Genomic DNA, 27,862 nt, shown 5'->3' on the forward strand with positions numbered 1-27,862 from the left:
CGGGCGGGGCGCGGCACGCTGATTGGGCCCCTCGCAGGGGCGGAGCAGGGGTTGGACCTACGGGCTACCGTCTGCGTGGCGGAAGTGAGAAGGTGAGCGCATGCGGAAGGTGCACCGCCGGCCTGGCGGGGAAGCGTGGCGGGCTGGGAGAGGCGGGTCGCGGGTTCGCCTGGGGACGCTTTCCTCGGCTGGGGGTGGGTGTGTGCTTGGCACTTCCGGGATCTGGGTGGTTGGAGGGTCGTGGAGAGGAGCTTGTAGCGCCATCCAAAGGAGAGGGACCTGGGAGTTTAGAGTGGGCTGGGAGGCCAGGTTTAGGGGCGGGGAGGAGAGGGCCCAGACCTGGGTGGCGTGGACGCTGGAATGAGATACTGGAAATAGGTTTGACGCAGGGCTGGAGGTTGATTCTGGACTGAAATCCTGGGACTGGGGCAAGCGATAGGAGCATTGAGGATAAACTTTGGTATTTGGTGCTTGGGTTTGATGAATCAAAATCCTAAAGAGTAGACCAAAAGGACGGAAGGAACGGCAGCCCAGGCTTGGCTCTTCTGAGATGCGAGCCAATGATTGCTTAATTATTCCTCGTCAGCTCGACTTTCTTTCTTGCAAGAGTTTTGAGTGCACTTTCTCTTAAGTGTTTGGAAGGAAAGAAGGTCTAGAGGCCCTTCTGTCAATTTAGGTTCACCCCAGCAGGAGAGCCGGAGCTCCCGCCCCAAGTGAGAAGAAACAGCGTCCGGCAGACTCTGCTGTCCCCCACCTGCAGCCTGCTGCCATGAGGTTGAATCAGAACACCATGTTGCTGGGGAAGAAGGTGGTCTTGGTGCCCTACACCTCAGAGCACGTACCTAGGTAACTGTTCACCTGACTTGGGGTACACTTGTAAGTGCATGTGAGGTTGAGTGGGTCAACTCTCCATGGCACAGCCAAGAGCCTTCCTTAGCGCCATCTCAGAGTTATTTCCCTTGAGAAGAACAAACACTGGTTGTGAAAAGTAATTACATACAGGAAAAATAAAGCTGAAGTGAAGAACTGCAACTTCCCTGGAAGAAGTTGACCATTCCCTTGATTTTCTCTTTCCCCATTTCAACTTCCTTTTCACTTTTCAGTAAGGAATTATTTTGTCAACTAAATGCATGTAAGAAAGAAAAAGAAATGATATTCTTGCCCAGTTGTAAACTGACTTTCCTTGGTGTCAGCAAATATAGCAGTTCTTGGAGACTTACCCTTTATTTGTACTAAAATCTTCAGCTGATGGAATTAGGTGTTTATTGTTGTTTTTGAGAGAGAGGGATTTGCTATATAGTCCAGGCTTGTCTTGAACTCACTATGGAGCCCAGGTTGGCCTCGAACTTTCAGCAGTCCTTCTGCCTCTGCCTCCCAAGTGCTGGGATTACAGGGGTGCACCACCACAGTTCTGATGGACTGTTTTGATGTCGACTGCTTGAAAGGCTAGAACTATGCCATAGGATGAACTTTTGTAGGGGCAGTGGGCAGATGTCTTGTAACTGTGAAAGTGGTAATTATGGAAGTGTCCTCTACTTGCAGTTTTCCTTTGGGAGTCCCTGGTATCCTGCCTTTGTAGGGATTTGTCAGGCCGTCATTGCTGAGGTTGACTTGCCATATATTTCCCATCAGTAATTTGAGGAATGTTTGGTTTCAGACTGCTCCAAATGGAACCCTGAGCCAGGTTGGGAAACTGAGCAGATAGAACATCCCCTACCTGCTGTTCTTTTGTGGGTCTGGCTGCTAGGGGGTCATTTTCTGTGACCTTCTGTCCTAGGAACAAACATAACCCTCTTTGGGTCTTCTGTGACCCTGTAGGGGTCTCCTCCCTACCATCCACTTTTTTTGTTGTTGTTTTTATGGAGATTAAACTCAAGGCCTTTGCACTTAGCTACATCTCCAGTCTTTTTTTTTTTTTTTTTTTTGATTTTTTTTCCCCATTAAGTTTATTGGTACATTTTAGGTATAAAATACAGTTACATTCATCATTGGGATCTTGTACCATTACGTGAGTATCTTGGTTCTTATTTTTTCCCCTTCCCCTGCCCTCCCTTCACCCCCTCCACCCTTCCCTATTTGCAAAGGCTTTGTTTCCATTTTTTCCTTTTCTCATATTTTTTCTTTTCCCTTTTTTCCTTTCCCCTACCCCTCCCACTTCCCCTGCTTCTTTAGACCTTTTCTTCTTGTTACACAATATCAGTTATACATTTTTTTTTTGGTACCAGAAATCGAACTCGGGTCCTTCCGCCTGCAAGGCAGGAGTCAGAACCACTGAGCTAAATCCCTGGCCCATTTTTTAAATTGCAATATCAAGATCTAGGAGACATTACCACAGATTTTACAGAATTTAAAAGGATATAGCAAACATATTACAAGAATCTTTTTTGAAATAAATTTGACAACTTCTAAGAAGTACCTTGGAAGACAAATTAATGAAATTAACTCTGGTGGAAATATAAAATTTGAATAGCACCTATTAAAGAAAGTATATTCCTAGCTTGAAAACCTACCTATAAAACAGCAGGCTCATATACATTTTAACTGATAAATTATATCAAAGCAGAAAAAAGAAGGAACACTTCTCCCCTCATTTTAGGAACTTAACATTGTGCTAATCCTAAAATTGGATAAAGATAATAGAAGAAAAAAGTATGAACATAGATAGAAATTTGTTTAACAAAACAAACTATTAGAAGTCAGATCTGGCAGTATGTAGAAAGTGGTTTTGTTATAGGGATGGCAGTGTTGGTTCAGCATTGGAAGATCCACCCTCAAAAGTCATCATTTTAACAGAGGAGAGGAAAAAGTCATATGATTCTGTCACTAGTTGGAGTAAAAGTATTGGACTAAATTCCACAGCTGTTCATGGTAAAAGCTATCAGGAGTCTAGAAGTAGAACAGAACCTTCTCAACAGATTAAAGACATGTACTCCATACTTCCAGCGAGAATGCCTTACATGAATGGAGAAGATACAATGCTTTCTCCTTAAGGTGGGGAAAAGGGCAGATATGCTTACTCTTTATCTGACCATTAAACTTTGAAACCTAGGCCCCACCAAAATAGCCTGGCAATAAAATGACACGATTAGAATAGGATTGGCAAGGTAGAAGCAAAATCTTTATATGTAGATGAAATGATCATCTACAGAGAAAATACTAAGAAATCTCTAGGAGCCCCTAGAACTTGTATTTGAATTTAGCAGGATTAGAAAACACAAGATAGATATAAAAATTCAGGTCTGTGTATACTTGCTATAAATGAAGAATTGGATATTGAAATTTAAAAGTTATGTAGGAGTACAAAGGACCTAGAAAAGTAAAAACAAAAAGCAAAAAACAAAAACAAAAACAGTGTTGGAAGACGTTTAGTACCTAATTTTAAGACTTCTTCTAAAGCTACAGTAATCAAGGCAGTGTTGGTGTAAGGAAAGACGTATAGATCGTTGGAATAAAACAGAGAATCCAGAAATAAAACCACACATATATGGTCCACTGAGTTTTGAAAGATTATTTAACATTAGCATTTTATAGAATATAAACTCAATTCAAGAGCCGAGGAAGAGATAGTGTTTTCAGGAAACAGGACTAGAACACCTGGTATCCATATATAAAAAATTAACCTCAACCCTTTATTTCCATACATGAAAATAACTTGAAGGTATCTATGAACCTAAATATGAAAGCCTAAAAGTATAAAACTTTAAGAAGAAATTATAAGGGAAAATGTTTATGAATTTAGGGTAGGCAAGAACTACCTAGGGTACAAAAGACATGATGTATAAAAGAAAAAAATTGATAAATGCGATTCCATCAAAATTTAGAACTTTAAATGACATCATTAAAATGAAAAGTCCTTAACTAGACCATATTTACAATGCATATAACCTATGACCAGAATATATAAAGAATTCTTGGGCCGGGGATTTAGCTCAGTGGTTTCGCCGCCTGCTGTGCAAGTACAAGGACCCAAGTTCGATCCCCGGTACCAAAAAAAAAAAAGAGTTGTCTCTATAAAAGCTCAAGGACCCAAGTTCGATCCCCGGTACCAGAAAAAAAAAAAAATTCTTAGAGCTCATTAATAGACAACCCAATTAAAAAGTAGACATAAGATGATAAATAGTATAGCACAAGGAAAAGTGTGCAACTCTAGAATCAGAAAAATACTAATCAGTACAATAACAAAATTGACTTATACACTCAGTAGGGAGATGAAGTTAAAAGTTTTAAAAGCCGTGTCATGACTTTTTCTTTTTGTTGGATTCTCCCCCTTTGTGTTTAATTTGTCACGCCCAGTGGATTCATTCTGCTGGTTTCCTGGGGTTGTGATCCTCATTGTCTTTTCCTAGGGTATTGTCTAAAATTTTTTGGAGTGCCGGTTTGGTATTCATGAAGTTCCTGAGGTGCTCTTTATCATGAAAGTATCTTATTTCCCCATCAATTTTGCAAGATAGTTTTGCAGGGTACATCAGTCTGGGTTGGAGGCTGTTTTCCTTTAGGGCTTGAAATACATCACTCCAAGCTCTTCTTGTCTTGAGGGTTTGCATTGAGAAGTCTGCTATGATACTGACAGGCTTTCCTTTGTATGTGATTTGTTTCTTTTGTCTCACTGCTTGTAGAATATTGTTCTTCTATTGGGTTTCTGGAATCTTATTATATGCCTATGTATAGATTATTTTTGATCAAGGCTAGTTGGAGTCCTATATGCCTCACTTATCTGTATGTCAGGTTCTTTTCCCCTGCTTGGGAAGTTTTCTGCTGTCACTTCTATGAACAGTTTTTTTATGTCATCTGCACTCTCTCCTGTTTCTTCATTGACTCCAATCAGTCTTATGTTATTCTTCTTTGCATCGTCTAGCAGCTGCTGGATTAATTTCTCGTGGTCCCTTACAATTTTAAAACAAATTTTCTTTTCCTGGTCACTAATTGCAATCTTTTCTTCTTTATCTGAAATTCTATCCTCCCATTGGTTCATTCTGCTGTGTAGACTTTTGATGGAGTTTTTAATCTCCTGGAAATCTGTTTGCATCTGTTTTATGGATTCCATTTGTTTCCTATGTTGGGATTCCATCATGTTCCTCAGATCCTCTATTTTTTTTATCTGTGTCCTCTCTAGATTTATTAATCATGTCTTGCACCATGAGCAAAATCTTTGCTGTTATCTGAGTAATTATTTCTGATTTCATTTTTCCCAGATCCTCTTTTGTTGCCAGTTCAGGGAGTCCAGGTCGTTCAGTATCAGATTGTTCCATCTCGTTTCCCTTTGGGGTTGCTGCAGATGACCCAGAAGTCTGTTTTTGAGGCTTGTTTATGTGTTTTCTCATTTCCACAGAGTGTGTGTGTGGGGGGGCGTGCTCCTGGCGCCCGAGTGGCTCAGCTTCTCTGCCCCAGGAGCTTGGGATGGCGGTGGGGGAGCTTCCTTCCAGGTGCTGGGACTGGCTCAGCTTCTCTGCCCCAGGAGCTTGGGATGGCGGCGGGGGAGCCTCCTTCCAGGTGCTGGGACCAGCTCAGCTTCTCTGCCCTAGGAGCCTACATCTCCAGTCTTTAAAAATTATTATTTTATTTTTTTTATTTTGAGTCAGGGTCTCACCAAGTCCCTGTGTTGCCCAGGCTGTACTTGAAGCTGTATTCTCCTGCTTCAGTCTACCAAGTAGCTGGGATTACAGACACTTCTTCATCTTATAAAGCGTGAGCCCAATGCTTTTGAATCAGTCCTGCATGTCTAAGGCCATCCGTTTGTCCCTGCAGGTACCATGAGTGGATGAAATCAGAGGAACTGCAGCGTTTGACAGCCTCAGAGCCACTGACTCTGGAGCAGGAGTATGCAATGCAGTGCAGCTGGCGGGAGGATGCTGACAGTGAGGAATGAAGGCCCTGGACCTGCTCATGAGTGGGCTGAATCCAGAGGGAGTCTCTGTGTTCCCACCCTTTTCCATCCCTACTCTTAACCCTATAGGGGCCAGAAAAGCTTTATGAAAAGCTTGGAAGCTGGGTGCAGTGGTACATGCCTGTGTAATGCCAGCTACTTGGGAGGCTGAGGCAGGAGGATCACAAGGTTGGGGTCAGCCAGGAACCAGATGGAGATGTAGTTTAGTGCAAGGCCTTGAGTCCAATCCCCAGTGGGGGGGGCCGCTGGAAGGTGCTAGAAACCCTATCCTCATGCCTGGTCCCAGTGGTTGATCCTTCTGTCCTCTTTTCCACTCACTGCACCAGGCTTAGGATTTACAGAAAGTAAAGGATTTTGGGCTTTAGCTGTAGATTTAGGCCCTGCCCTCTTGGCCCTTGCCACAGCCTAATATGGTTACCATCTTCCTTTGGGTCTTCTGCTCTTTTAGAGTACAGTTGCTATTTGGAGAAGGCTATTTTTTTCTTTCGATTTAAGGCAGCTTTGGAGCTTTGTAATGAGCTGCATGAAGCTCTAGACCCCCTTACGCCAGCCAGGTAGAGAGAGAGAGATATTCTGTAATTTCTGGCTTGGGCACAGACACCCTCTATATCTTTCTTTCTTCTCTGGGGTAGGTAGCTGTAGATGGTAACTATCACCTCTTCCCTTAGAGTGCACCTTCATTGTGCTGGACACAGAGAAGTGGCGGGCCCAGCCAGGCCCTTCTGAAGAGAGCTGCATGGTGGGCGATGTGAACCTCTTCCTCACGGATCTGGAAGACCCCACCTTGGGGGAGATTGAGGTCATGATCGCAGGTTTGTTCCATGTGGCCCAGTCTCCTTTCCCTCCCGGCCCTCAGACCTGCTTAACTCAGAGAGCTCGGTGGGAGGCCGGCACCTGGCTGGGGCAGACTGCCCTCCTGAGTTCCCTCCAGCCTGCTGGTTCACCCCAGCATTCATCACTTTCTTCGTTATGCTTTAGGGTTTTAAATTTAGTCAGTCCTATCCTTGAGGTAGACAGGGGACCCTTGAAAAATAATTTCCAGAGTGTTTTCCTACCCGAGGAACCCTCCTCTTTATTTCAAGATAGGGCCTCACTGTGTAGTCTCAGACTCATGGCAAGCCTCCTGCCTCAGCCTTCCGAGTGCTGAGATTATAGGTGTACACCACCACACCCAGCTGCCTGTCCTGTTTCTGCATACCTGGTTCCTCAGCTTTCCCCAGGTACCCTGATTGTTCCCTCAAAGTAGTGTGCTAAGGTAAGGGGGTCGGCTTTGGAGTCAGATTGCTGGGTTGCAAGCAGGGACACTTGGCTGTGTTCTTTCACTTCTGCCTCTCTTCCTGGTGTGCAGAATGTGAACAGCACCAACCTCACATGTCACACACTGGAGCCTGGCCCTGGTGTCAGCCACTGTGTTGCTCTTTGTCCTAGAGCCCAGCTGCAGGGGCCGGGGCTTTGGCACTGAGGCTGCTCTCCTGATGCTGTCCTACGGTAAGATGGTCTGAGTGGGCCACGTGGGGAAAAGTGGCCAGGCCCCTGGGGGGAGGCAGATGACAGGTGCCTCCCCTGCAAATAGGGAGGAAGTATGGAGGTTTTAGTGGGAGCTTCACCCTGCCGGTTGCCCCTCTCCCTGTTATATCTGGAGGAGTAACCAAGCTAGGTCTGACCAAGTTTGAGGCAAAAATCGGGCAAGGAAATGAACCCAGCATCCGGATGTTCCAGAAGCTTCACTTTGAGCAGGTGAGGAGGTTGATGGGCAGGCCTAGTTCTGGGTGGTGGAGCCAGTGGTGTAGAACTCATGAGTAACTTGGTGAGCCCTGCCCTCTGGCTCGTGCAGGTGGCTGTGAGCAGCGTCTTCCAGGAGATGACACTTAGACTGACAGTGAGTGAGCCTGAGCGGCAGTGGCTTCTGGATCAGACCAGCCACGTGGAGGAGAAGGCTTATAGAGATGGGTCAGCAGAGCACTGATGCCAGCCAGGCCTTGGCAGCCACTCTGCAGGAGCTGGGGCGTTGGGGCCACCCGCTCCAAGGACCAGAGTTCTTCGCAGGAGATAATGTATGGTGCCTTTGGTCTCTGCTCCAAACTGGGAGTCACCTTCAGGGACCTCCAGACTTGGCCTGAGTTTGCCTGGACCTAAGCAGACTCCCCTTCCCTCTCTGCCAGACTGACTCAGATGCCCTTGGAGTGGATGGCAAGTATCTCCTGGGAAGGGCACGGTGGAAATGGGGATGGACAGGCCTCTCCAAGGCCAGAGGCACCACCCAGGGGCACCAGCCTGACTTGGAGTAAAGCACTGGGCTGGCCAGTTCCCGTTTTCATTTGGCCTGCCTGAGGTACCGGGACCTGTCTCCGTACCCATCCTGGGAAGGGCTAGCTCATTTCCATTGTTAGCAGCAGGCCAATGTGACCCTGGAGGCAGGACAGGCGGCTTGGTGAGGGAGTGGTCCAGCCCCTCCCTCGCCCAGTGCCTTTCCTCCTGCTTCCTTTTTTAGAGCCAGATAGCCCTGAATGTAGAGGAAGGAGTTTTGTCTGCAGCTCCTATGGCTGGAGAATACCCTGTTAATGAGCCTTCCACTCAGCTGCTGGCTGCCAGAGGAAAGCCACTCAAGCCCAATCCTGGATGACCAGTCTCCTGTCCCTGCAGCTCTCCCACTTCAGCCCTATAGCTGCTGCTGAGGCAGCTGCACCTGGCCTGCCCATGAGGGGGCAGTGGAGGCACAGGTTTGGGATGGCCAGGCTGCTGGCAACTGCAGTTTAGGAGTCACACCAGGTCCCTCGGGAACCCTTTACTCCTAACTGTCCCTCATGCCTCATCATCTGGGGTGCCCATCGAGGAAGGCTAGGCATGTTTCCAAAACAGCCGTAGAAGGCAGCTTGTGGGGGACCTTTGAGAGGGGAACCAATACCAGATACTTGAGGTCCCCTGGCTCCTGTCACCTCTCCCCAGATTGCAGTTGAAATTCTGTAGAAGCTAAAATATGCCTGAATCTAAAGGGAAAGGTTCCCTTTGCACCTTGCTCCAACCCCTTAGGGCCAGGAGTTTCCTCTGTGTCACCTTCCTGTCCTTGTCTCCAGCCTAATCAGTCAAAGGTTCCCCAGGCTTCTCCACCTAGCAGTTGAGAGGTAGGGAAGGGCCCTTCCAAGTCTTATGGGGCAATCCATCGGCCTGCTCTGGGGGAGGGGGCCCTCCACCAGGGGTCAGAGGGCCAGCCAAGGGTGGGGTAAGGGTAAAGGGAGGCCGGGCCCTGTTAAGCAGGGCACAGAACAAAAGTGCTGTGAGAAGGGTTCTGGATGGTTCCATTTAAGGCTAGTGGAATCCAAACCCTAAAGAACCAGACAGCCAGATAGACTGGCCCTTCTCTCAACCCTGGGGTCCCCCCCAGGTCCCCTTCCTGTTTTACTATCTTCTTGCCTATCTCGTTCCCCTCAGTCCAGGAACCTGGTTCCAAGTGAGTTCCCTGTGGGTTGAGTGGAGAGGAAGTAGCCCAGGGCCAGCTTCCCTTCCTTCTCTCTGAGCACTGCCCTGACCCTCACCCTCCAGCCTGGGTCACCCTGGTGGACTTATAGGATGTGGCCTCAGGCGCCACAGGTGTAAGGGACCTGGGCTTGACCTGCATTTTGCCCTTGGAAATTTCCCTCCATCCCACTTTGCCCCACAGCATGTTCTGGGGCTCAGTGGACCAGTTTGTTTTCCCCCAGTGCTGGACAAATGCCCTCCAATCAGGCTCGTGGCCAGATAAGATAAAGAGTATCTGGCGCCAGCTCAGCCTGCTCCTGGGAATCCTGTGGCCCATGGGCTCCTCGAAGAGTCAAGCCCAGTGCTCCAGCTCCCGAGCCCAGCTTCATCTTAGGCTTTATACTTGTAGCACTCTTGGAACGAGAGGAACCTCAGAAGCCTCTTAACATGTGGGCCTCAGGTGTTCCCTCCCATGCTCTCCATAGCCCTCACTGATCCCCCCCATACACTGACACAGTGACACCAAACTAAGCATGTGGGGCTGAGTGGGTCTTACTCCCTATGGGGTTCCTGAGCAGCTACAGAATCCAGGCCCTCTGGTTAAAGTCACCTGGGCTTGGGGCTGCAGGGAGCCTTTACGTGGTCCTTCCTCCAGTTGTGTCCTAACCTCAGCCAAAGGCCAGTCGGCTACACTTTCGCCACTTCCTACTTTCCATCTGGACAGTGTGAGGCTGAAGGACAAAGCTTCAAAGGAAGACACAGACGCTGACGCAGTAGAGGAGGAAGCTTGATTTCTGAAGCAGTTTCTTTACAGTGGTGGTGCCTGGCCTGGCTCAGGGATGGGCAGGGGGGAGCCGGATCCTTCCTATGCTGCCCAGGTCTCCAAGGGTGGGACTAGAAACAAAACTTTAAGGCTGAGGCTGCTGCTATGCCTCAGATGTTAATGACCAGGAAAATCAAGGAAACAAAAATCTCTCTGAACTCTGTCAGACTGCACTCTTGGGGCAAAAAAAAAAAAACCCAAAAAAACAAAAAACTGCCCGAGCCACAACTCTCAGGATGAAAGGTACCCTGTCCACTGTGAGTGGTGGCTGCTGAAATCAGTTTCCTGATCAGTTTTGGCCCAGTGATGACACATGAGGGTCTGACTCCAGGATCCTTGCTTGCTGTGGGTCCCAGTGATGTCCCAGGCTGGGTGGCAAGGGGTCACCTGGTAGGAGGAAGCCCTCAGGGAGGAGGGAAAGTATGCTTTTTGATTGGAAAAGGACAGAAAAACACCTTAAGGGAAGAACGAAGTGTCTAGGAAAATCAGATTCATCAAGAAGGGGGATGCTGGTGCTGATTGGAATGTCGATTGGTGGGTGGAGGGGCTGGGGGTGGCTAAGACTGGTAGGCTGCTGGCTAGAACCTTCCAGCCTTGGACAGCTGGTGGATGGGCCCTTAGAGGTTGCTGAAGAGTTCATTTTTCTTGCTCCAGTCCATCTGTGGGGCCCGTTTGCTGCCACGCTTCTGATGGGCCCTCTCTTTGGCCACGGCCAGGGAGATATTGAAGTCCAGGATGGGGTCAGAGGAGGAGGTAGACAAGGGCTCTGTGGAGTCCTGTTTCTTGGGGCTGTCTTGGGAACTGAACTGTAAAGAGAAAGGGGAGGCAGATAGTTGGGAGTCAGTGCCTGGGAGGCTCCCTGGTTCTCAGCCTGGGTAAGGTGGCTCCCTTGAGGCTGTGCCCAGGGAAGCTGGGTCACAAGAACAATGCACTTCAGCATGTGACATCAGAGGCAGGCTGGTGTGCCAGGAACCAGAGTGGCCTGGGAATCGGCTTCCCGTAACCCAGTCCCAACCCCTGCCAGGAGGCCTACCTCCTCGCTGGTATCGCTTGAGGCGGATCTTGCCAGGGCTGGCCTGGGGCTGTCCAAGGCTCTCTCACCCGGGGCTTCACCACTGTTCTCCTGGCACAGAGAAAAGGGGTGTGGGCTGGCAGGGAAGGGGGTAGGAAACTCCTGATTAGGAAACCTGGAGGCCCCAGTCTGAGAAGTGTCACGCCTTGGTCACCCACCCAAATTCCAGCTTCACATTTCTACATTCCTTAAAGGATCAGAGAGCAGCCTGGTCCCATCCATTACCTGGGTGGGAGGGTTGCAGACAGTGGGATTAGCTAAATCACTGTTTTCCCTGCCTTCCCTGATGTGGCTTTCATGGAACTGACTTGTCTTTTGGCCTGCTTTGGTGGGTAGGGTGGGGGGGTGTGCTGCTTGGAGCTTGGGGATACCAGGGCCCTCTCTGATAGTCATGGGGGACCATGTGCTCCCAAACCTTCTGCAGCCCTATCTGAACATTAAATCCAAAGCAGCCAAGCAGAGCCTTGAAGGAGTAAGATGGAAGGAGTGTTCTAGACCCACAGTTGGGGTGACAGAAGATTCATATTGGGCTTAGGGACCCTCCCCCTGGGGGTCCCCTGGTACAAACCCCTGGGGAAAGAGGAGACCCTGTGGACTCCTGCTCCGAGTGGGCTTGTTCAGGAGTGAAGGCTTTGGCTGGGGGCATCAGCTTGGCACTCAGCCTCTTCCTGGGTCCCTCCGTGGATCTGGCTGGCACCCTGCCTGCCATCTCTTCCTTTCTGCCAGGGGAGGAGGGGCTTTGTTCTTCCAACCCAGACTGGAAGTAGCAGGGCTGGCAGTGCACAGCCAGACACTAGAGCTCTGTTCTTGGGGGGAAGAATGGCCTCTTCTGTATGGTGGGGAGTTGGAGGTGGGGGCCTGTCACCCAGGATGGCGGGCTGCAGACGGGCCTGGCCAGGCCTCTCCAGTGTGACAGTCTTGGCCCTCAGCAGGGGTCAGGGGTGCGTTGTTAGTTCTGTATCTTGGAGCTCAGAAAGGAGCTGGAACCTGGCCCTGAGGTTTCAGCCCGAGCGGGAGGCTGACCCTCTCATTACACCACCGTAGGACAGCTCCCTCCCCCTATGCCATTGGGGCCAGAGGCGCAGTTACAGGACCACCCTTACCTTCTGTATCTCCCCATTGGTCAAGGGCTCAGGCAGGGGACCTAGGGTGGGGGAGAGCAGAGGTGAGGCGAGAGCTTTGGGAAGAGTAGTGCCAGGTGCAGCCTGCAGAGGCGGCCAGAAATGTTGCTTCTGGGGAGTTCATCAGATCTTGCACCCAAGGTCAGAGGTTAAAACTTTTTTGACTGCAATCCGTTGTAAGGACGCCTGACATTTTCACAACCCAGCACACACAAAAGACTGTGTGTATGACAAAATTTCATGAAACAATACTTACCCTTACAGCAGTGCAATGCTCTTTGATATTTTCTATTAAATTTTATTTTTAACAATGTGCTGGTTTCTGCTAAAGGGATCTCAAGAGGTATTGGTGGGTCACAAGTGGCTTGAAAAAACCCATACTAGACAGAGTGAAGTTCTAGGGTGGCTGCCTGACTCAAAACAGACTCCTGGGACAGGCCTGGGCCATGACATCTTTCACATGCATCCCAGGTGACAGTGGTATGACTGCAGAATTAGGGCCACACCCAAGATTATGGTTGGCAGCTGCCTCTGCTGAGAGAAAACAAGCCCAGCCCTACTTGCTATCTGGAACTGAAGGGACAGGAAGGCTCAAGGGCAGTGTCCTGGGTGTCCTCCCCAACCAGCTGGTGGGGCAGGAGGTGCCAGAGGGAGAGACGCTGGGCCTGGGTCATCCCCCATGGCTACCATGGGGCTGCTCCACTTCCAGGGACTGGGCGGGGAGGGGGGGTGTTGTTTCTCCTGAACCCTGAGCTTATATTCGTGTATCTTTTCTCTTACTCATCCCTGGTCCAGGCACCCCTGATTTACCTTTTCCTCCCTTTTGACATCTCCAGCCCTCCCGTGGCCATGGCGCAGGGGACTTGGAGGACACTGGGACACTCATTTTCCCCCTCCCTCTGGGGCTCTCCCTTGCCAGATCCTCTGGCTGGAGACTGTATGCTGCCAGCCAGAGAGGCATTTAAGGGGGATGACTTCCAGGGTGGAGAGGTGAGGAAGAGTGAGGGAAGAGGCAGGGCACAGTTCTGGGGAGCTGAGCGGACTCCAAGTTTCAGCTATGGTCCTCATACCAGGTCCCCAAGAGCAAGTCTGGGGCTTCTCTGGGCCTCAGTGTCCTCACCGAGGAAGGGGATTAGCTGAGTTACAGGGTTTCCATGAACCTGGAGAAGAGGTAAGAGGGAACCTGCACCTCCCATGCCCAGAGGCTAAGGATTTTCAGGAGCCACCCCCTCTTCTAGGAGTGCCCAGGACCCTGGATCAGGTCTGATGGAGACAGGATGGCCCACTGAGTTCCTCCAGTTAAGGGGAAGTCATGTGGACCTCCCACAAATAAAACCCTGACCTTCAGGGAGGCCGGACCCAATGCAAAGTCCAAAGGCATTCCACCCTCAGGATGGCCCAGGGGCACCCCACACCCTGAGCCATCTTCACAAGGAGAAAGTCCAGCCCAGGGAACAGAGGCTGTTGAACCCCTCCCTATTCTGGTATAGCAGCCCTGGGGCCCCCTTTTGGCTCTGCTTGGGTAGGGGGAGGTGCCAGGCTTGGCAGGGGTAAAGTGGGGGAGGGCAGGGGCCCAGAGACTGAAGGAGACCCAGGGCTCTCCGAGCTGTTTCCAAGGCAACCTGACAGAAGGGAAGGGAGGTTCCAGCCCCTGTCATTGGACTCTGATCTGCCCAGCAAAAGCTGAAGCCTGCCCCAGAATTAACCCTTGCGTGGCAGAGGCACAGGCACTGCCCTGAGAGTATAAGGGGAGCTTGGACTGCCCCCTTGGGCACTGCAGCGTAGGCTGGGGACCCTGAAGCTCTGTCCCATCCCTCCTGCCAGCCGAGCCCCGCCCCCCCGTCACGTGCCGCCTTGGAACCCCCCCCTCCCTGCTCCGTCTCCCCACTCTCAGCCCACCCGGAGGAGGGGGAGGGACAGTCAAGGCCGGGAAGTTGCCCACCCCACAGCTGGGACACAGTGACGCCGGCAGCACCGGCTGTGTCCCCAACGTGGGGGCAGCCCGCTGTACCGGTCACTCACCATCCAGATGCTCCTGAGATGGAATCACCTTGCACTTCTTGAAGAACTCATCGGTTTCCCTGTCTACCACCAGCAGCTTGGCCTGGTCCCCTCCAGCCTTGATGGCAGACACCACGTCCCCGTGCTGCTTGCCCTCCATGCAGATCCCGTTCACCTGTGGGATGGGTAGGAGTGGGGGTCACGGGCACAGGTCTCAGCTGTGTGGAGGGCAGGAGGAAGGATTTGGGGCCTCCCTTGCCTGCATAGTTCTGAACTAGGCCAGTGGTCCTCCCACGGGACAGCGGGGAGGCAGGACACGTGGGGAGAGCCAAAGCAAATATCCAGAGAAAGACTAAGCAAACACAGCTGTGAGGGACGGGGTGGAGAGGTTCGGAAAGCCAGGGCTGGGTGCCCCTCTGACTTCCCCCCTTTTCTCCTGTGTTAAATGAGACGTCCCGCGAGAGCTGATCTCCGGTGCTAAGGTTCTCAGACTGTGGGAGCAGCCCCAGCATTTACTTCACGCTTCCTCTCTCCTGAGCACAGCTCAAGAGCAGAAGTTATCTGAAGCCTAACTCAGGAGGGGGAGCTCCTCCCCAGCCCTGTGCCTGGCTCGTGTAGTGCTCGGGCAGCAGGGAAGCTTTGGGGTGGCATCTACCTGGATGAATGGGTGAATCATCGCTGTAGAGTGCTTGCTCAGGGTAGAAGGTCTCAGAGGAGAAAAGTTAACCAGCTTGTCTGTCCCTCTACTACCCACCCTTCTTCCTCCTCCTTCCCTTTCTCCTACCCACCTATGTACCCAATCACCCATTCAGTGTGTCTGGGTTGTTATACCCCATGGGCTAACCAAGCAGTAGGTGGTATGATGGTTGCCTGAGGAGCTAAAGGCCAGGAAGGAAGAGCAAGGAAGAGTCTGGGAAAGAGGGCGAGAACATCACCTCCACAATGCGGTCTTGGGCCCGGAGCCCAGAGGCCTCTGCTGGGGAGCCTGGGTCCACCGCTCGGATGAACTGGCCTGGCTTGGACTTGTCACTGTGCAGGTTGAAGCCGTAGCCGTTGGCACCCTTCTTCATGAAACAGATCCGAGGCCGAAGCTCGCGCTGTGGGGATAAAGGAGAGGTCATTCCACAATGCCCCTGTCCTCCCCCGCCCTCTGCCCGACCCTGCCTCCTCCAGCAAGCAAGGTTTGGAATAATGCAACTATGCTTGGATCCCACAGGGAATTCTGACTGGGGGTGCAGATGAGCTGGGGGCGGCCCTGGAGTAAATCCCTTCCCCCATGACATTCTAAGGTGAATCACAAGTCAGTTTAGTTCTACCCGGCCTCATCAACGACGCACTGTGGCCCTGGGATAGGAGGGACAGTGCGGCATCTGTCAGCCTGACTGGGAACCTGAGGGCTATGCGCCAGGACCCCAGCCCTTTTGTACCTGTTCTCCACCTAGGGAGGAAGGGGCAGGTGTTTACTGAAAGCCAGCCAGCGTATTTATAGTAAAGCCTTTCCTCACCCATGCAGGCTCCTTTCTGGTCCTCACCAAGCCAAATGGTCCAGTTCAAAGGGAGCTGGGAGGAGCCAGATAACTAGGAAGTGTGGGTTGCACAGTGGGATAGACAGGTGACAGAACCCAGAAAGCCTGTCACCAATCCCAAGGAGCCATAACAGGTGGCTGTGAAAAGCAGGGCTGGGCCCAAGGAAGTACGTGTGGTTGAGTCCTGGGGAAGAGTGACCTCTTAATAAGGCATGCGACAGTCTTCTCACGTCCGGACTGGAAGTGTTTTCACTATCCTCTCTCCGGCTTAATTAAGGCAGCTCAGTTTCACAGCTCCAGGACTCAAGCATGGCGGATGGACTGGTGTGTGGATGGAAGCCAGAGCTTAAGTCCCTTCCCCGTAGGCGTGGGGCAGGACTTGGCTGCTGTCCAGCCTGGTAGCCCTGGGTTATCACCTTGACCATCAGGCAATGAGCTCCCCTGCTTACTAGCTGTGTGACCCGGGGCATGTCATTTCCTCCTCCAAGCCTCAGGGTTCTCCTTTACAGGCCGTTCTCACTGCTACCTACCTCTCAGCGTTGCTGCGAGGCCCAAGGAGCTAATTATGTACGTGGGAACCCTCTCTAGCTGTAAGTCCCTGTGCTACCTGGACTTTATCTTTCTCCTTAACACTGCGGAACAGTCATGTGAAGCTGAGCAGTGGACTGGGTGGGAGAGGGTGGTGTGCCAGGTTGATCTGAAACCCAAATCTGCAGCTGGGAGTGGAGGACGCAAGGGAGGGGTGGGAAGGCATGAAGGGGAGGCCTCAAGGGCCTCCTGTCCCAACCTGCCAGCCCCAGGAGGTAGCTGCCATATGCAGAGCTGTGATCCCACCTCTTCCCGCTTGGGCTAGGGGCTAGAGGGAAGATTTTTCTCTTCCCTTAAATGCTTAGGCAGGTCTTTTGCATTGTTTCAAGATGGTGGGGGTACGGAGCCCAAGAGAGGAAGAAAGCACGTGACAGCAGGGACTTGCCCTAGCAGCCACTTACCCAAGTCTGGGCTAGGGGCTCCTCACCCAGACAACCATGGAGGCAACTAAGTGCTCAGCAGAAAGGAGGCACCCACAGAAGCACCAGTTCTTCTTAGCCACCCTGTTCCTCACCCCTCCCACACCCTTGCTGTCCAAGATCTTGTTCTGGGAGGGAGCAAGTCTCTTCTCCCCTGCAGCTAATCCAGCCGCGAGGCTGCCAGCTGGCCCTCCCCCAGGCTGCCTAGGTGAGGCGGGAACAGGTCTGACCAGTCGATACCCCCAGGATGGCTCAGCTTTCTGCCTCAGCCACACTGAGCTGCATAATCCGCAATCTGGTCCTTCACCCCAGAAAGGGGGAGGGTGAATCCCAGGGATGGGGAGGGGGCAGCTCCAATGCTCTGTCCCTCCCCACCTTCCCCTGAAGTCCCTCGCTCCAGAGAGTCTTCCCATAGCAACATGGCTGAGGCTTGTCAGCTGTTTCTGAGATGGGGAAACCAAGGCTCGGAGAAATCAAGCCCACTTCCTGACATTACACAGTCAGAACTGCAACCCCTGTCTGATTTGAGACCTACCCTCCTTACACCATACTGTGGGTTGATCTTTAAGGATCGAACTTCAGAATGGGGCAACCCATTTGGAGCTGAGGCCCCAGCAGGAGTTGCAGTGAAGGGCAGCCGGCACTGGTTGCCACCCCTGCAGGGAGGTGGCCTGGGAGGTGATGAAACCACAGCCTTCCTTCCGGGTATCAGGCCTCTTGCAGCTGGAGCTGCAGCCTGCGCAGAGGTATAAGGTTGGCCAGGGTGACGGGCAGTAAGCATGCCTGGGCTGGAGCTGTGGTTGCCAACAGGCCAGGGGACAGGCAGCTCTGGTGCTCCCTGACTGGCGGAGCTGGGCTCACTAACTCTGTGATACCCACCTTCCTATCTAGGTCTCTCTGCTACAGGTTTCCCTGTCTGTGCCTCAGCAAATCATAACAGTACCCCTTGCTTACTAACAAGTCATCAAAGCTCCAGGGCCTGCCTGAACCTTGTTCCCTCCTGCCATCCAGAGGATGAGGGATACAAGGGAGACCTGGCCCGAGAGGCTCAAGGCACTTATTGCTCCTTTCCCTCTGCACTGGGACCTGCTCCACTGGCCCCTGGCTGACTCTGTGGAAGCTTCAGGACCCGAATTTGGCAGGGCAGGAGGACTGGAAGCCTCAGGTAGCCCCTAACGTCATATGCAGCCGTTAGGTAACAGAGCCTTAGCTAGTCCCTTCTTCCCAAGTCGCTGGAGACTCCGACTTCAGAAAGGGTGATGGGGGCTTCCCACACTTCCAGGGAGACTGGCCTGTACCGCACTCCCCCTGGGGACACCAGGCGGTGTCACTGCAGCTGCTGATTCAGCCCATCAGGTGGCCCATTCTAGCCTGGGTGGAGCCAGGAGTCCCCTGGGGCAGCCCCCCGGGGTGCGGGGCCTGGCACTGAGAAGTGAGATGGGCAAGCACGGAGCAACTGGTGCAGCTGGTCCATCACTGCTGGGTTCTGCTTCTGCGGGAAGGGGAGAAACAGTGGCAAAGTTCAAGCCAACTTGGGTTTGCTGAGTGGCTCCAGGGGCTAACAAGGAGACTTGTGCCCTGGTGCCAGGTGGAGGGGTACAGAGCACTGGATGTTATGGGGAACGCAGCCCCAGACTCTGTGCGGAGCTTGGGTCTCCTAAGGAGACCCAAAAGGGCCAGAAGTAACCAGGATGTGCTCAGAGCTCCAGGCAGGAGGAGGAGCACAACGCAAGGGCTGAGTGGTGAGGGTCGGCCTGAAACTCACTTGCACACAATGCTGGACAGCTTTCCAGAAAGGGCCTGGCCAGAAGCGCTGTCTCCAGGCCCTGCTTACCCGGCCTTCCCTACCCTTGGGTTTTCAGGCTGCCCCTTCATCTCCTCCACCCTTAGTCGCCGCCCCATCACCTCCACCCACACAGGACAGTGGGCATGGAATTTAATAGGCGCCAGCAGCAGCCACCTGGAAAGCTGGGGAAAGTCGATACCCTAATCCCAGTGTGGTCTCTGGGGAGCTGGCCGCTCCCTGCTCCTCCTTGGGGGGAGGGCTGCGGGCAGCTGGGGGCCAACGCCCCACTGGGCCCAGCCCCTCCCTGGGTGATGCCATGGCGATGGGGCAGACAAACAGCCAGGCAGCTTCCACTGGGTTGGCCTGCATCAGTTCCCAAAGGCCAGCCCTCTCTAGGCCCCAGAGGGGTGGGCTGGGGGAACAGGAAGACCATCAGGGAGGCTAGGGAATAACAGAAGTGACCCCCACCTCCCACAAGACTGCCCTTCCCTCAGCCCAGCCCAGCCCAGGCCTGAGCTCTTATGTAAATAAGGCTGGTGCCCTGCTGCCCCATACAGGAAAAGCAGCCCAGCAACAGAGGGGCTGGGGAGAAAGTGGGGACCCTAGAGGGAGGAAGTGAGTTTGGGGTAAGAGCCATGGCTGCTCTGGGAGGCAGCTTAGTTTGTTACAGTCTCTGGGGACAGGGGCTTGGGCCTGGTGCTGTGCACTGGGCGGCATGGGACATTATCCTTCAGGCAGACAGGGAAGGTGCTTAAGCACTGGTCCAATGTCCAGATCTGCAGGCCGAAAGTGTCCTCATCCCAGGTGAGACACAGTGGGCTTGGCTAATACTGGCCTGAGCCCCGCGGCCCTGATGTCACCTCATGTTCCCTACAGGACACCCTCCCCTTGTTTCTATACAGGCCAAGGAAAGTAGGGCACCTCTGTTTGCAAAGAAGGTTGCTACCCCTAGTCCTTGATCTTGTACTTCCTGTTTCCCAGTGGGAAGGTTTTTTCCTGGAGCCAGGCAGGGGGAACCAGGAGAGTGACATAAGCTGAAGGACAGGGGCCCTGAGCCAGTCCTGCCTCTGGCTAGTAGTGTCTTTTCCTAGTGCCAGCCAATGCGGTGGAGGAGAATTTGGCTCACGTCTTCCCAGGGCTGGTCAAGCTTAGGATGGAGCAGGCCGGTACCTGGGCTGCTGCCTGGCCGGGCACCACTCAGAGCTGGCCTCCTCGTGCCTTCCTGCCTGGCCTGCAGACACCCTCCCATTATCCCTCAATAAGGACCTTCAGAGAGCTTGTAAACACAGGGCTCAACAATGAAGCATTTACTGAACAGTTACTATGTGCCAAGTGCTCCCTAGAGGCTTTATGTTTCTTTTTAAAAACCCAATTATAACTTTGCAAGGGAAGTATTATTCGCTGTATTTCACAGATGAGGAAACTCAGGTTTAAAGACACGGCGTAAACTGCTCAAGTATGCACAGCTGACAGAAGGTAGCATTTGAACTTAGATCCAAACCAGCACTGTGCAGTAGAAATATGTCAGCCATGTGTGAAATTTCAAAGTTTCTGATAGCCACATTAAAAAGGGCCATGGTTAGAGGTGTAGCTCCGTGGTAAAGCACAAGGCCCTGGGTTCAATCCTCAGCACCGAAAGTAAATTTAATACCTTATTTAACACAATGTACCCAAAATGTTACATTTCCACATGTAATCTATTTTTAAAAATTGAAATATCTGTTAGGTATCCCAATCTGAAAAACTGAAATCCAAAAGGCTCCAAACTGAAAGTTTTGGGGCATAGATGACACCACAATAGAAAATTATATATTATGGGCTGGGGATTTAGCTCAGTGGTTCCACCACCTGCCTCGAAAGCGCGAGGTCCCGAGTTCGATCCCCAGTACCAAAATAAAAAAAGAAAATTATATATTATGAAACTTTGTTTCCTACATTAAATTATTAAGATATTGTATGAAGGGGGGAGGGGGGACAAGTTTGGGTAGGAAAGAAGCATAAATGAACGTGACCCTAAGGTGAAGGGGTATATGAACAGCCTTTGCAATGTACAAAAACCAAAAACACACCACAAAAAAAACATCGAAAAACCAAAAAAATTGAGCAAGTGAAACCAAAAATGATGTTCTTGGTATTTTTCGCTAATGTAGTCTTGTTAGCTTTTTTGGTACCGGGGATCAAACTCGGGTCCTTGTGCTTGCGAGGCAGGCGGCAACACCGCTGAGCTAAATTCCCGGTCCTTGTTAGCTTTTTTGTTACTGCAACAATGCTGATCTTGAACTGCAGCAAAATACATGGAGAGTAACAAACAGAACCACATGGAACTTTCAAACTGAAAAAAGAAATCTGCCACAAAAACTTTGTCATAGTTGATTGTAGATGGTAAGTGAATATACTCCTTTGAAATATTTCATCAAGTATGTTTCCTGCTCATTGTGATACATTAAAAAAAATATGAGCAACAACAAAAAAAGATATTGTATGAAACTGCTTCCAGGCTATATGGATAAGGTGTATAGAAATCATACATGAATTCTGTGTTTAAACTTGCATCCCATCCTTGAGATATATATATATATTTATATATTTATGGAAATGTTCCAAAATACAAAAAAGAAAGAAGGGTGAAAAAAAAGAAGGCTTAAAAAAAAGGGGGGGGGGCTGGGGATTTAGCTCAGTGGTTTCAGTGCCTGCCTCACAAGCACAAGGATCCCAGTTCGATCCTAGGTACCAAAAAAAAAAAAAAAAAAAAAAAGGCTGAAAAGAAAGAAGGGTGTGGTGGTACATGTCTGTAATCCCAGCACTCTGGGAGGCTGAGGAAGGAGGATCAGAAGTTTGGGCCCAACCTGGGTAACTCTGAGAGATAAAATTTTAAAAAGGGGGGATGTAGCTTAGTACGAAGGCTCTAGGTTCAGTCCTTAGTAGCACCAAACAAAACCAAGAACCCCCCCAACAAAACCGATATCCAAAACACCTGGTCCCAAGCATTTTGGGTGAGTGAGACTCAATCAGTACTAAGCTCTCAGAATGGGCGACGGAGAGCCTTACGTGTCCAGTGGCAGCCACAATGGACAGCATACATCTACCAGTGTCAACTTTAACCACTCTGCTGTCAGAGTCAGCCCCAAACTCTGCTCTGGGCATTGGGTCCCTATGATCTGACAACAAGCAGAGTAGGCTGAGCCTTTGTGACTAAGTTAGAGCTCTAGCCTCAGTCGCTGAGCGGTGAGTGGGACTTGAACCCGGCAAATGTTTTTTGCTTGTTACTGTGCTGCTCTAAGGTGACCTGATCTCAGGAGAGAGACAGCACTTGTCCTTTTCCAGGACACAGCAACCTAAACATTGCCTAGGCATCTGGGGACACGGAGCGTTGTCCTACCCCAGTGGAAGGCTCAGGTGGCAGTCAAGGCCTCCGGGGGGCTCTTGGTGCACAGGTGACCCCAAGAACCAGCCAGCAAGGGCCAGAGACTTGGTTCCCAAGCTCCAGGCACAGCCCATGAGAAAGGATGGGAACATGAGCCTGCCCGTGTGGCAAAGCCTTCTCATCAGGGCTGAGGTACTGCTGGGGTCAGAGCATCTAGAATCCCTGGCCTCTTGTACTTACTTTAGCAGCACATATACTAGAATCTCTGGCCCCAGTAAGGGTCCAGCGACCTGGATCCCTATAGGAAACTGGTTCAGGCAGCCTGAATTCCATGTTTATTTTCCCCCGTGCTGGGGGTTGAACCCAGGGGGCCTGTGCATGCTAGGCAAGAGCTCTGAGCTACTACTCTGTGCCCTGAGTAGCCTGAATGTATGCTCTTGTCATGGTCCTGGTGTGCTTCAGAATGTAACGGATAGAGAGCCGAGTATGGGGCGCACACCTGTGATCCCAGCACTTGGGAGGCTGAGGCAGGAGGTCACCTCAAATTTGAGTACACAGTGAGTTCAAGGCCAGTGAGAACTCATCTCATAGCAAACTACATAGCGAGACCGTCTCAAAAAATAAAGTACAGCGGGCAGAGAGATTCTGCTGGAAGGCCAGGCACAACCTGTGCAGCTGAAGGATGTGCACACACTGGAATCAGGACTAAAACCCAAGATATCTGGCTTTGCCGGAGGGTTTCCTAGCTGAGATTCCTGGTGCTGGTCACCTAACCTGACTTAGCCTCGGTCTCCACAGGTAGAGAATGGGACTAATACCTGCTTGGGGTGGGAGTCATGTGCATTTGATGACATAAGGCCTGCTTATTTAGTACTTAGCACATCACCAGACTCAAATTAACACCTGTCCCGTATGAAACACTATCAACTTACAAAATGGAGAAAATGATACCTAATTTGCAGGGTTGCTGTGGGGGAAATCAAGGAAAGGCACATCTCTGTCCTCATGGCACAGGCTGGCCAGCAGCAGGCGTGCTGAGCGTCCTTCCCAGGTGGGCACTCTACCTCAGAAAGGCAGAGCACAGGAACACCTGTTACGGGGTCTAGAGCTCCGGTTTGGTTTCTGTGGGTAAAGAGACTGCAAAGCATTGACAGACCTTGGGCTTCGTTCCCTGTCCCTCTAATCCCTAAGTGGGAATTCCCCTCTTTCCCATGGACGCCTGGGATGGGAAGTTTGGGGAAGGACCCTTATCTTCCTGGGGTTCCAGAGAAGGAAGCCACTTTCTGTCTCCAAGAGAATAATTTCCCGAATGACTGATCTGACTTAACAAGAGCCTGAAGGTAAGAACCAAGGGTTCTGCTGCTTTATCAGTGGACTTGTGACTTAGGAGAATGAACAACACACAACTGCCATGGAAGCCTGCCCATTTCAAATCCAAGCACTCATAGATAGGGCTGGGGATTTAGCTCAGTGGAACTGCGCCTGTCTCTTAAGTGCAAGGTCCAGAGTTTGATCCTCGGTAACCCCCGCCCCCCCCCAAGCCTCAAATCCAAGCACCGAGCAGCTCAAACCCTGCTCTGTCTACTGGAGCTCCAACCTGGTTGTTTGGAAAAGACGGAGGCAGCCTGTCAACTAATTGTGCCCACCCACCTCCCTACCTGGTGTGCCTGCAGTCAGCCTGCCTCTGGGATCAAGTTTAGTGTCAAGGCTGGGGAACCCTCCTCAAGCTGAGAACTTTCACATTCCTGCCTATCATCTCAGGCAATCTTCTCAGCAACCATGAGCTGGGTAGGTGTTGGTGTTCCCATTTTACAGATGTGGAAGCGGAGGCCTGTAGGGAATAATGAACTCCCAGGGTCCCAGAGGCAGTAATCAGCAGAGCTGGTATTCAAACACGGATCTGGCCAGCCCGAAAGCCTAGACCTGGCTTCCTAGTTTTGAAATGGAAGCTGTTAGCAGGCAAGAAAGAGTAAGTGGGTAGGTTCTATCTGGCATTCCAATCCTGGGTGTGCTGGAAGCACAAACAAGCCCAGGTGTGCTGGACTGAGATGAACCAGGACAAAGGTCCCTTACAGCTGTTATGTGTTCATTCATTCATTAAAATATATTTATTGAGAACATCCCTACCTTGGGCCTGGCACAGCACTGGGGCTATCCACACAAATAAACCTCAGTTGCCCTGGGGTTTACCACATAGTGGAGGAGGTGGTCATGAACAGATGACTGAAATACTACCAGCGACAGAAGGACAAAGAGCAGGAGGAATGGAAAAGCTACCTCTGCCCCTGGGATCAAGGAAATGTTCCATGGAGCTTAGTAGTTGAGGAGCATAGGCCTGGTACAGAAGAGGACAGAAGATTGCCAGGTGTGATGGCTCAGAGGCCAGAAGGGAATTTGGACCTTTGGTGTGGTTTAGGTGGTCAGCAAGGGCGGCCAGATGGGGAAGGGCATGGAACAGCAGGTGATATTAAACAGTGACTATTGGGCACTTCTGAGCACTGCGTCTATGATCCTGACAACCCTGTGAGGTCACTGCCATCAGCCTCAACTTACACAAGAGGAAAGGGAAGCACAGGGAAATGAAATAACTTGGCCAAGGCAGCCCGGCCAGTGCAGCTCAGCTGGTTCAGACCTGCCCAGCCCTCACTTTGGTCCCAAGCTCAAGGGTTTGGGACTCCTCCTATACTGATGGGGGATGGGAGGAGGGCTTTAAGCAGGGGAGCAGCAGGGCAGGTGTTTTTGCTTCTCCCAGTCCGCAGGTGGTGGGGAAAGCAGCTGGGGAGGGCTGGAAGCCCACCTCCACCTCCTTGGGCCTACACAGGCCAGAGGGATGGCCAGTGCTCCAGGTACCTCTCACTTTCTCTTTGTGTCATTCCTGACTTGGGCTGGTCCCCTAAACAAGATGCCACCCAGCCAAGCAATCTCTGTCCGGCACCTTTCCACTCATACCTTCTTCACTTACGAGTACTGATGAAGGTACTAGAACTGACCCACTCTACAAATTCTGGGTGAAACTAATTAGTGAATCTCAATTAGATACCTTAGGCGGGAAAGGAATGTGTTTATTTATTTATTTATGTGAGACAGGGTCTCCCTATGTAGTCCAGGCTGGCCTTGAACTCATGGTGATCCTCCTGCCTCAGCCTCCTAAGTGCTGGGATTACAGTCGTGTGTCATCATGCCCAGCCCTGGAATGCATTTTAGAAAGAGAAAAAAAAAAACCCAACGTCATGTTTATGGACATTTTTTGCAGATCGGGGCGGGTCACCTGCAAGCTCACGCTATGAGAATATGGCAGTTTTCTACCAGAGGGGCTTAGCATTGCTGGCTGGCTATGAATAAAGCTGAAGGAGTTGGTTGCACAGAGCTGGGATCCAAATGCCTAGCATAAATGTGCCCAATTTAGCATTGAGTAGGGGCACCAGTACTTCCAATACTTCTAAAATTCTCGAGAAGCCAAGCATCTCATTGTCCAATGCTCCCAATGGGTGGATGGGAGGATCAAATCTCAGAGAATGTCTGACTTGCACGGTGATGGTGTTCCTGTGTCCTGGCCTAATGAACACACAGAAATGCAGGTGTCACCCCACCATCTGGGGGAGCCTGACTCTGGGGTCACCTAGAGCAGAAGACCAAAGCCCACTGCCTTTTTGGATGGCATGGTGAAGCGTGTGTGCTCTACATTCACCTCCCCAGGGCCCTCTGGCGCCCAGCAGCTGAACCAAAAGGGCAAAGGGAGGAGCTGAACACGACTGTAACTTGGTGGTGATGATGGGGATATTGTGTGGGTGCCAAGGTCCAACAGAGGAAAAAAGAGAATGACAAATCGATGGACTCAGCTCAAAGTTCAAACTGGGTTAATGCCTGGGAACAGAGGTCGTAGGTTGCAACCCCGCAGTGTCAACTCCCTGCCAGGGGTCCTGGAACTTCTCTCCTACCCCTTGCCAATGCCAAGTTGGCAGTGGAAGTGGGAGCAGAGTGACTGTGGCATTCCCAGCACCTGGTTCTGGCTGGACAAGGCTCCTGGTGACCTCACGTCCGCCAAACCAGTTGGTCCTCTCAGTATCCACCTTCTTTCTACCTTCATGCTCCACCCTGCCCTTTCTCTATCCAGGGACGATCCTCCTGGCCCCAGACAGCCTGCCACAAGCTGCCATCAGGTAGAGAAATGGTGCACCATTAAGAGGCCTCGGTCCCACAGCCTGCATCCCAACCCTCCCCGCCTTGCTCTCTGGGGACAGGAGGCTCAGCACAACAGCTCCTGTTTTGCCAGCTGCCCCTCCTGCAGCCGTTCCAAACACGGGCAAAAGCACCCAGCCTGCTGGGTGTCCAGGCACTGGAGTACGCAATGACAACACCAGGGCAAGGCCACCTGCCCTTGGTGGGCTCTGCTGGCCGCTGCCTGGCCATGTGCCCACTCCCTCCCCCAGCGTTCCTCCTCCTCCCTGATACAAGCGAGTGCTTACTCCTCACATTCCTGAGAATCATAAATCCTCCTGGGTGGCAGGGCCACCACCCCCAAGACGCCTCTGCCTCTCCTCCCAGCACCCCACCCCCACACCTCGCTCAGAGACGCTGGGGCTTCCTCTCTTTTTAGAAGTCACACTGGATCTCACGAGGCTAAAGTCCAGCCCCGGTGAAGTTAATGATACACACACCAAGAGGCTGAGGGAGATGCGGGCCAGCCTCCCAGGGACCCATCCCCACCGGGGGCGCGCGGGGGGGGGGAGGTCGGCACAGAAAATGGGTCGTTATTCTTCCAGCTTTCTCGTGTCGGGACTCGCTCGCTGCAAAGTTGCTCAGGCTCCCGGGCCAGGCCGGGCAGGGGGATGGGGTCCCGGGACGCAGCCCCAAGCCTGTCCAGGAACCGCCGGGGCGCTGGGTCGGCAGGCGAAAGCAGACTCCCTCTCCCGCGGGGCTCGAGTTTCAGAAGGGGCTGGACGTGCAGGGCGCCGGGGTCTCTCTGCGATCCCCCAGCCCGGGCCCCGGCCCACACTTACCCGCTCCGAGTGGCTCTTCTCGGCCTCGCGCGGCTCATTTTCATTTCCGTCCGTCTGCGACTCGTCGGCGGCCGGCGGCTCGGCCTGTCCCGGCTCTTCCTGGGCGCGCAGCAGCTCCTCCCCGACCTGGACGCCGAGCTTCTTCAGCTGCTCGTCGGTTTCGGGGTCGACCACCAGCAGGCGCACGGCGTTGGGCGAAGCGCGGATGCGGCTCACCACCTGCTGGTGGGTCTCCTTCTCCACGTTCTCGCCGTTCACCCCCACCAGCCGGTCCCCGGCCAGCAGCCCCGCCTTCTCGGCCGGAGAGCCGGGCTCCACCAGCCGGATGAACTGGCCCACCTTGCCCTTCTCCCCGTGCAAGTGGAAGCCGTAGCCGTTCGGACCCTTCTCCAGGCAGCAGAGCCGGGGCAGAGGGGCCCCGGCCGCCGCGTCCGCGCTCATCTCGCCCTGCGACGGCTCAGAGGCGCGAAGCGAGGTCCCGTCGAGGGTCCGGGACGCGACAGCCCAGCTTTTCTCCCCGCCCAACGAACCGGAGGGCGAGAAGGAACGCAGCAGGAATCCCCACGCCTGCAGAGGGCGCAGGTGTCCCGGGAACGCCGACTGCGAACCGCGGAGGCCGTACGGAGGAACACGAACTAAATCCCGCCCCGCGCGGCGACTGAGCTGCCCAGAAGCCCTCCGGCCTCTAATCCCGGGGGCGGGACCGCGCCGAGGGTGTGGACCATCATGGACCAATCAGAGACCACGGGCGGGGACGTTCGGGCCGGGTGAACAGCGAGAGCCAATGGAAAGACTCGAGGGCGGAGCCTGTGCTCGGCTCGC

At 52.3% G+C, this 27,862-nt stretch overlaps 2 protein-coding genes across 3 annotated transcripts; one reads left to right on the plus strand and one right to left on the minus strand.

Moving 5' to 3' along the window:
• The first annotated feature begins 71 nt into the window (after positions 1-71).
• Nat9 (N-acetyltransferase 9) lies at positions 72-12,667 on the plus strand. 2 transcript variants are annotated; one of them, XM_021241006.2, is made up of 7 exons: positions 72-92; positions 677-846; positions 5,746-5,855; positions 6,553-6,696; positions 7,313-7,372; positions 7,527-7,621; positions 7,719-12,667. In XM_021241006.2, the coding sequence occupies exons 2-7, from the start codon at positions 770-772 to the stop codon at positions 7,848-7,850; spliced, it is 618 nt and encodes a 205-aa protein (XP_021096665.1). In that variant the 5' UTR covers positions 72-92; positions 677-769; the 3' UTR covers positions 7,851-12,667. The 2 variants fall into 2 exon arrangements, with proteins under 2 accessions (XP_021096665.1, XP_004860654.1); XM_004860597.3 differs by lacking the exon at positions 72-92 and adding an exon at positions 99-194.
• Nherf1 (NHERF family PDZ scaffold protein 1) lies at positions 10,112-27,722 on the minus strand. Its single transcript, XM_004860598.3, has 6 exons — positions 27,041-27,722; positions 15,293-15,454; positions 14,379-14,532; positions 12,339-12,379; positions 11,197-11,286; positions 10,112-10,969 (listed from the first exon to the last, which is right to left on the minus strand). Exons 1-6 carry the CDS (start codon positions 27,479-27,481, stop codon positions 10,781-10,783), a joined length of 1,077 nt encoding a protein of 358 aa, XP_004860655.1. The 5' UTR covers positions 27,482-27,722; the 3' UTR covers positions 10,112-10,780.
• Between the last annotated feature and the right edge of the window lie 140 nt (positions 27,723-27,862).

Source organism: Heterocephalus glaber, unplaced genomic scaffold (genome assembly GCF_053883595.1).
Source record: "Heterocephalus glaber isolate CG9 unplaced genomic scaffold, H.glaber_assembly_v1.0 deba00000937, whole genome shotgun sequence".
Lineage (NCBI taxonomy): Eukaryota > Metazoa > Chordata > Mammalia > Rodentia > Bathyergidae > Heterocephalus > Heterocephalus glaber.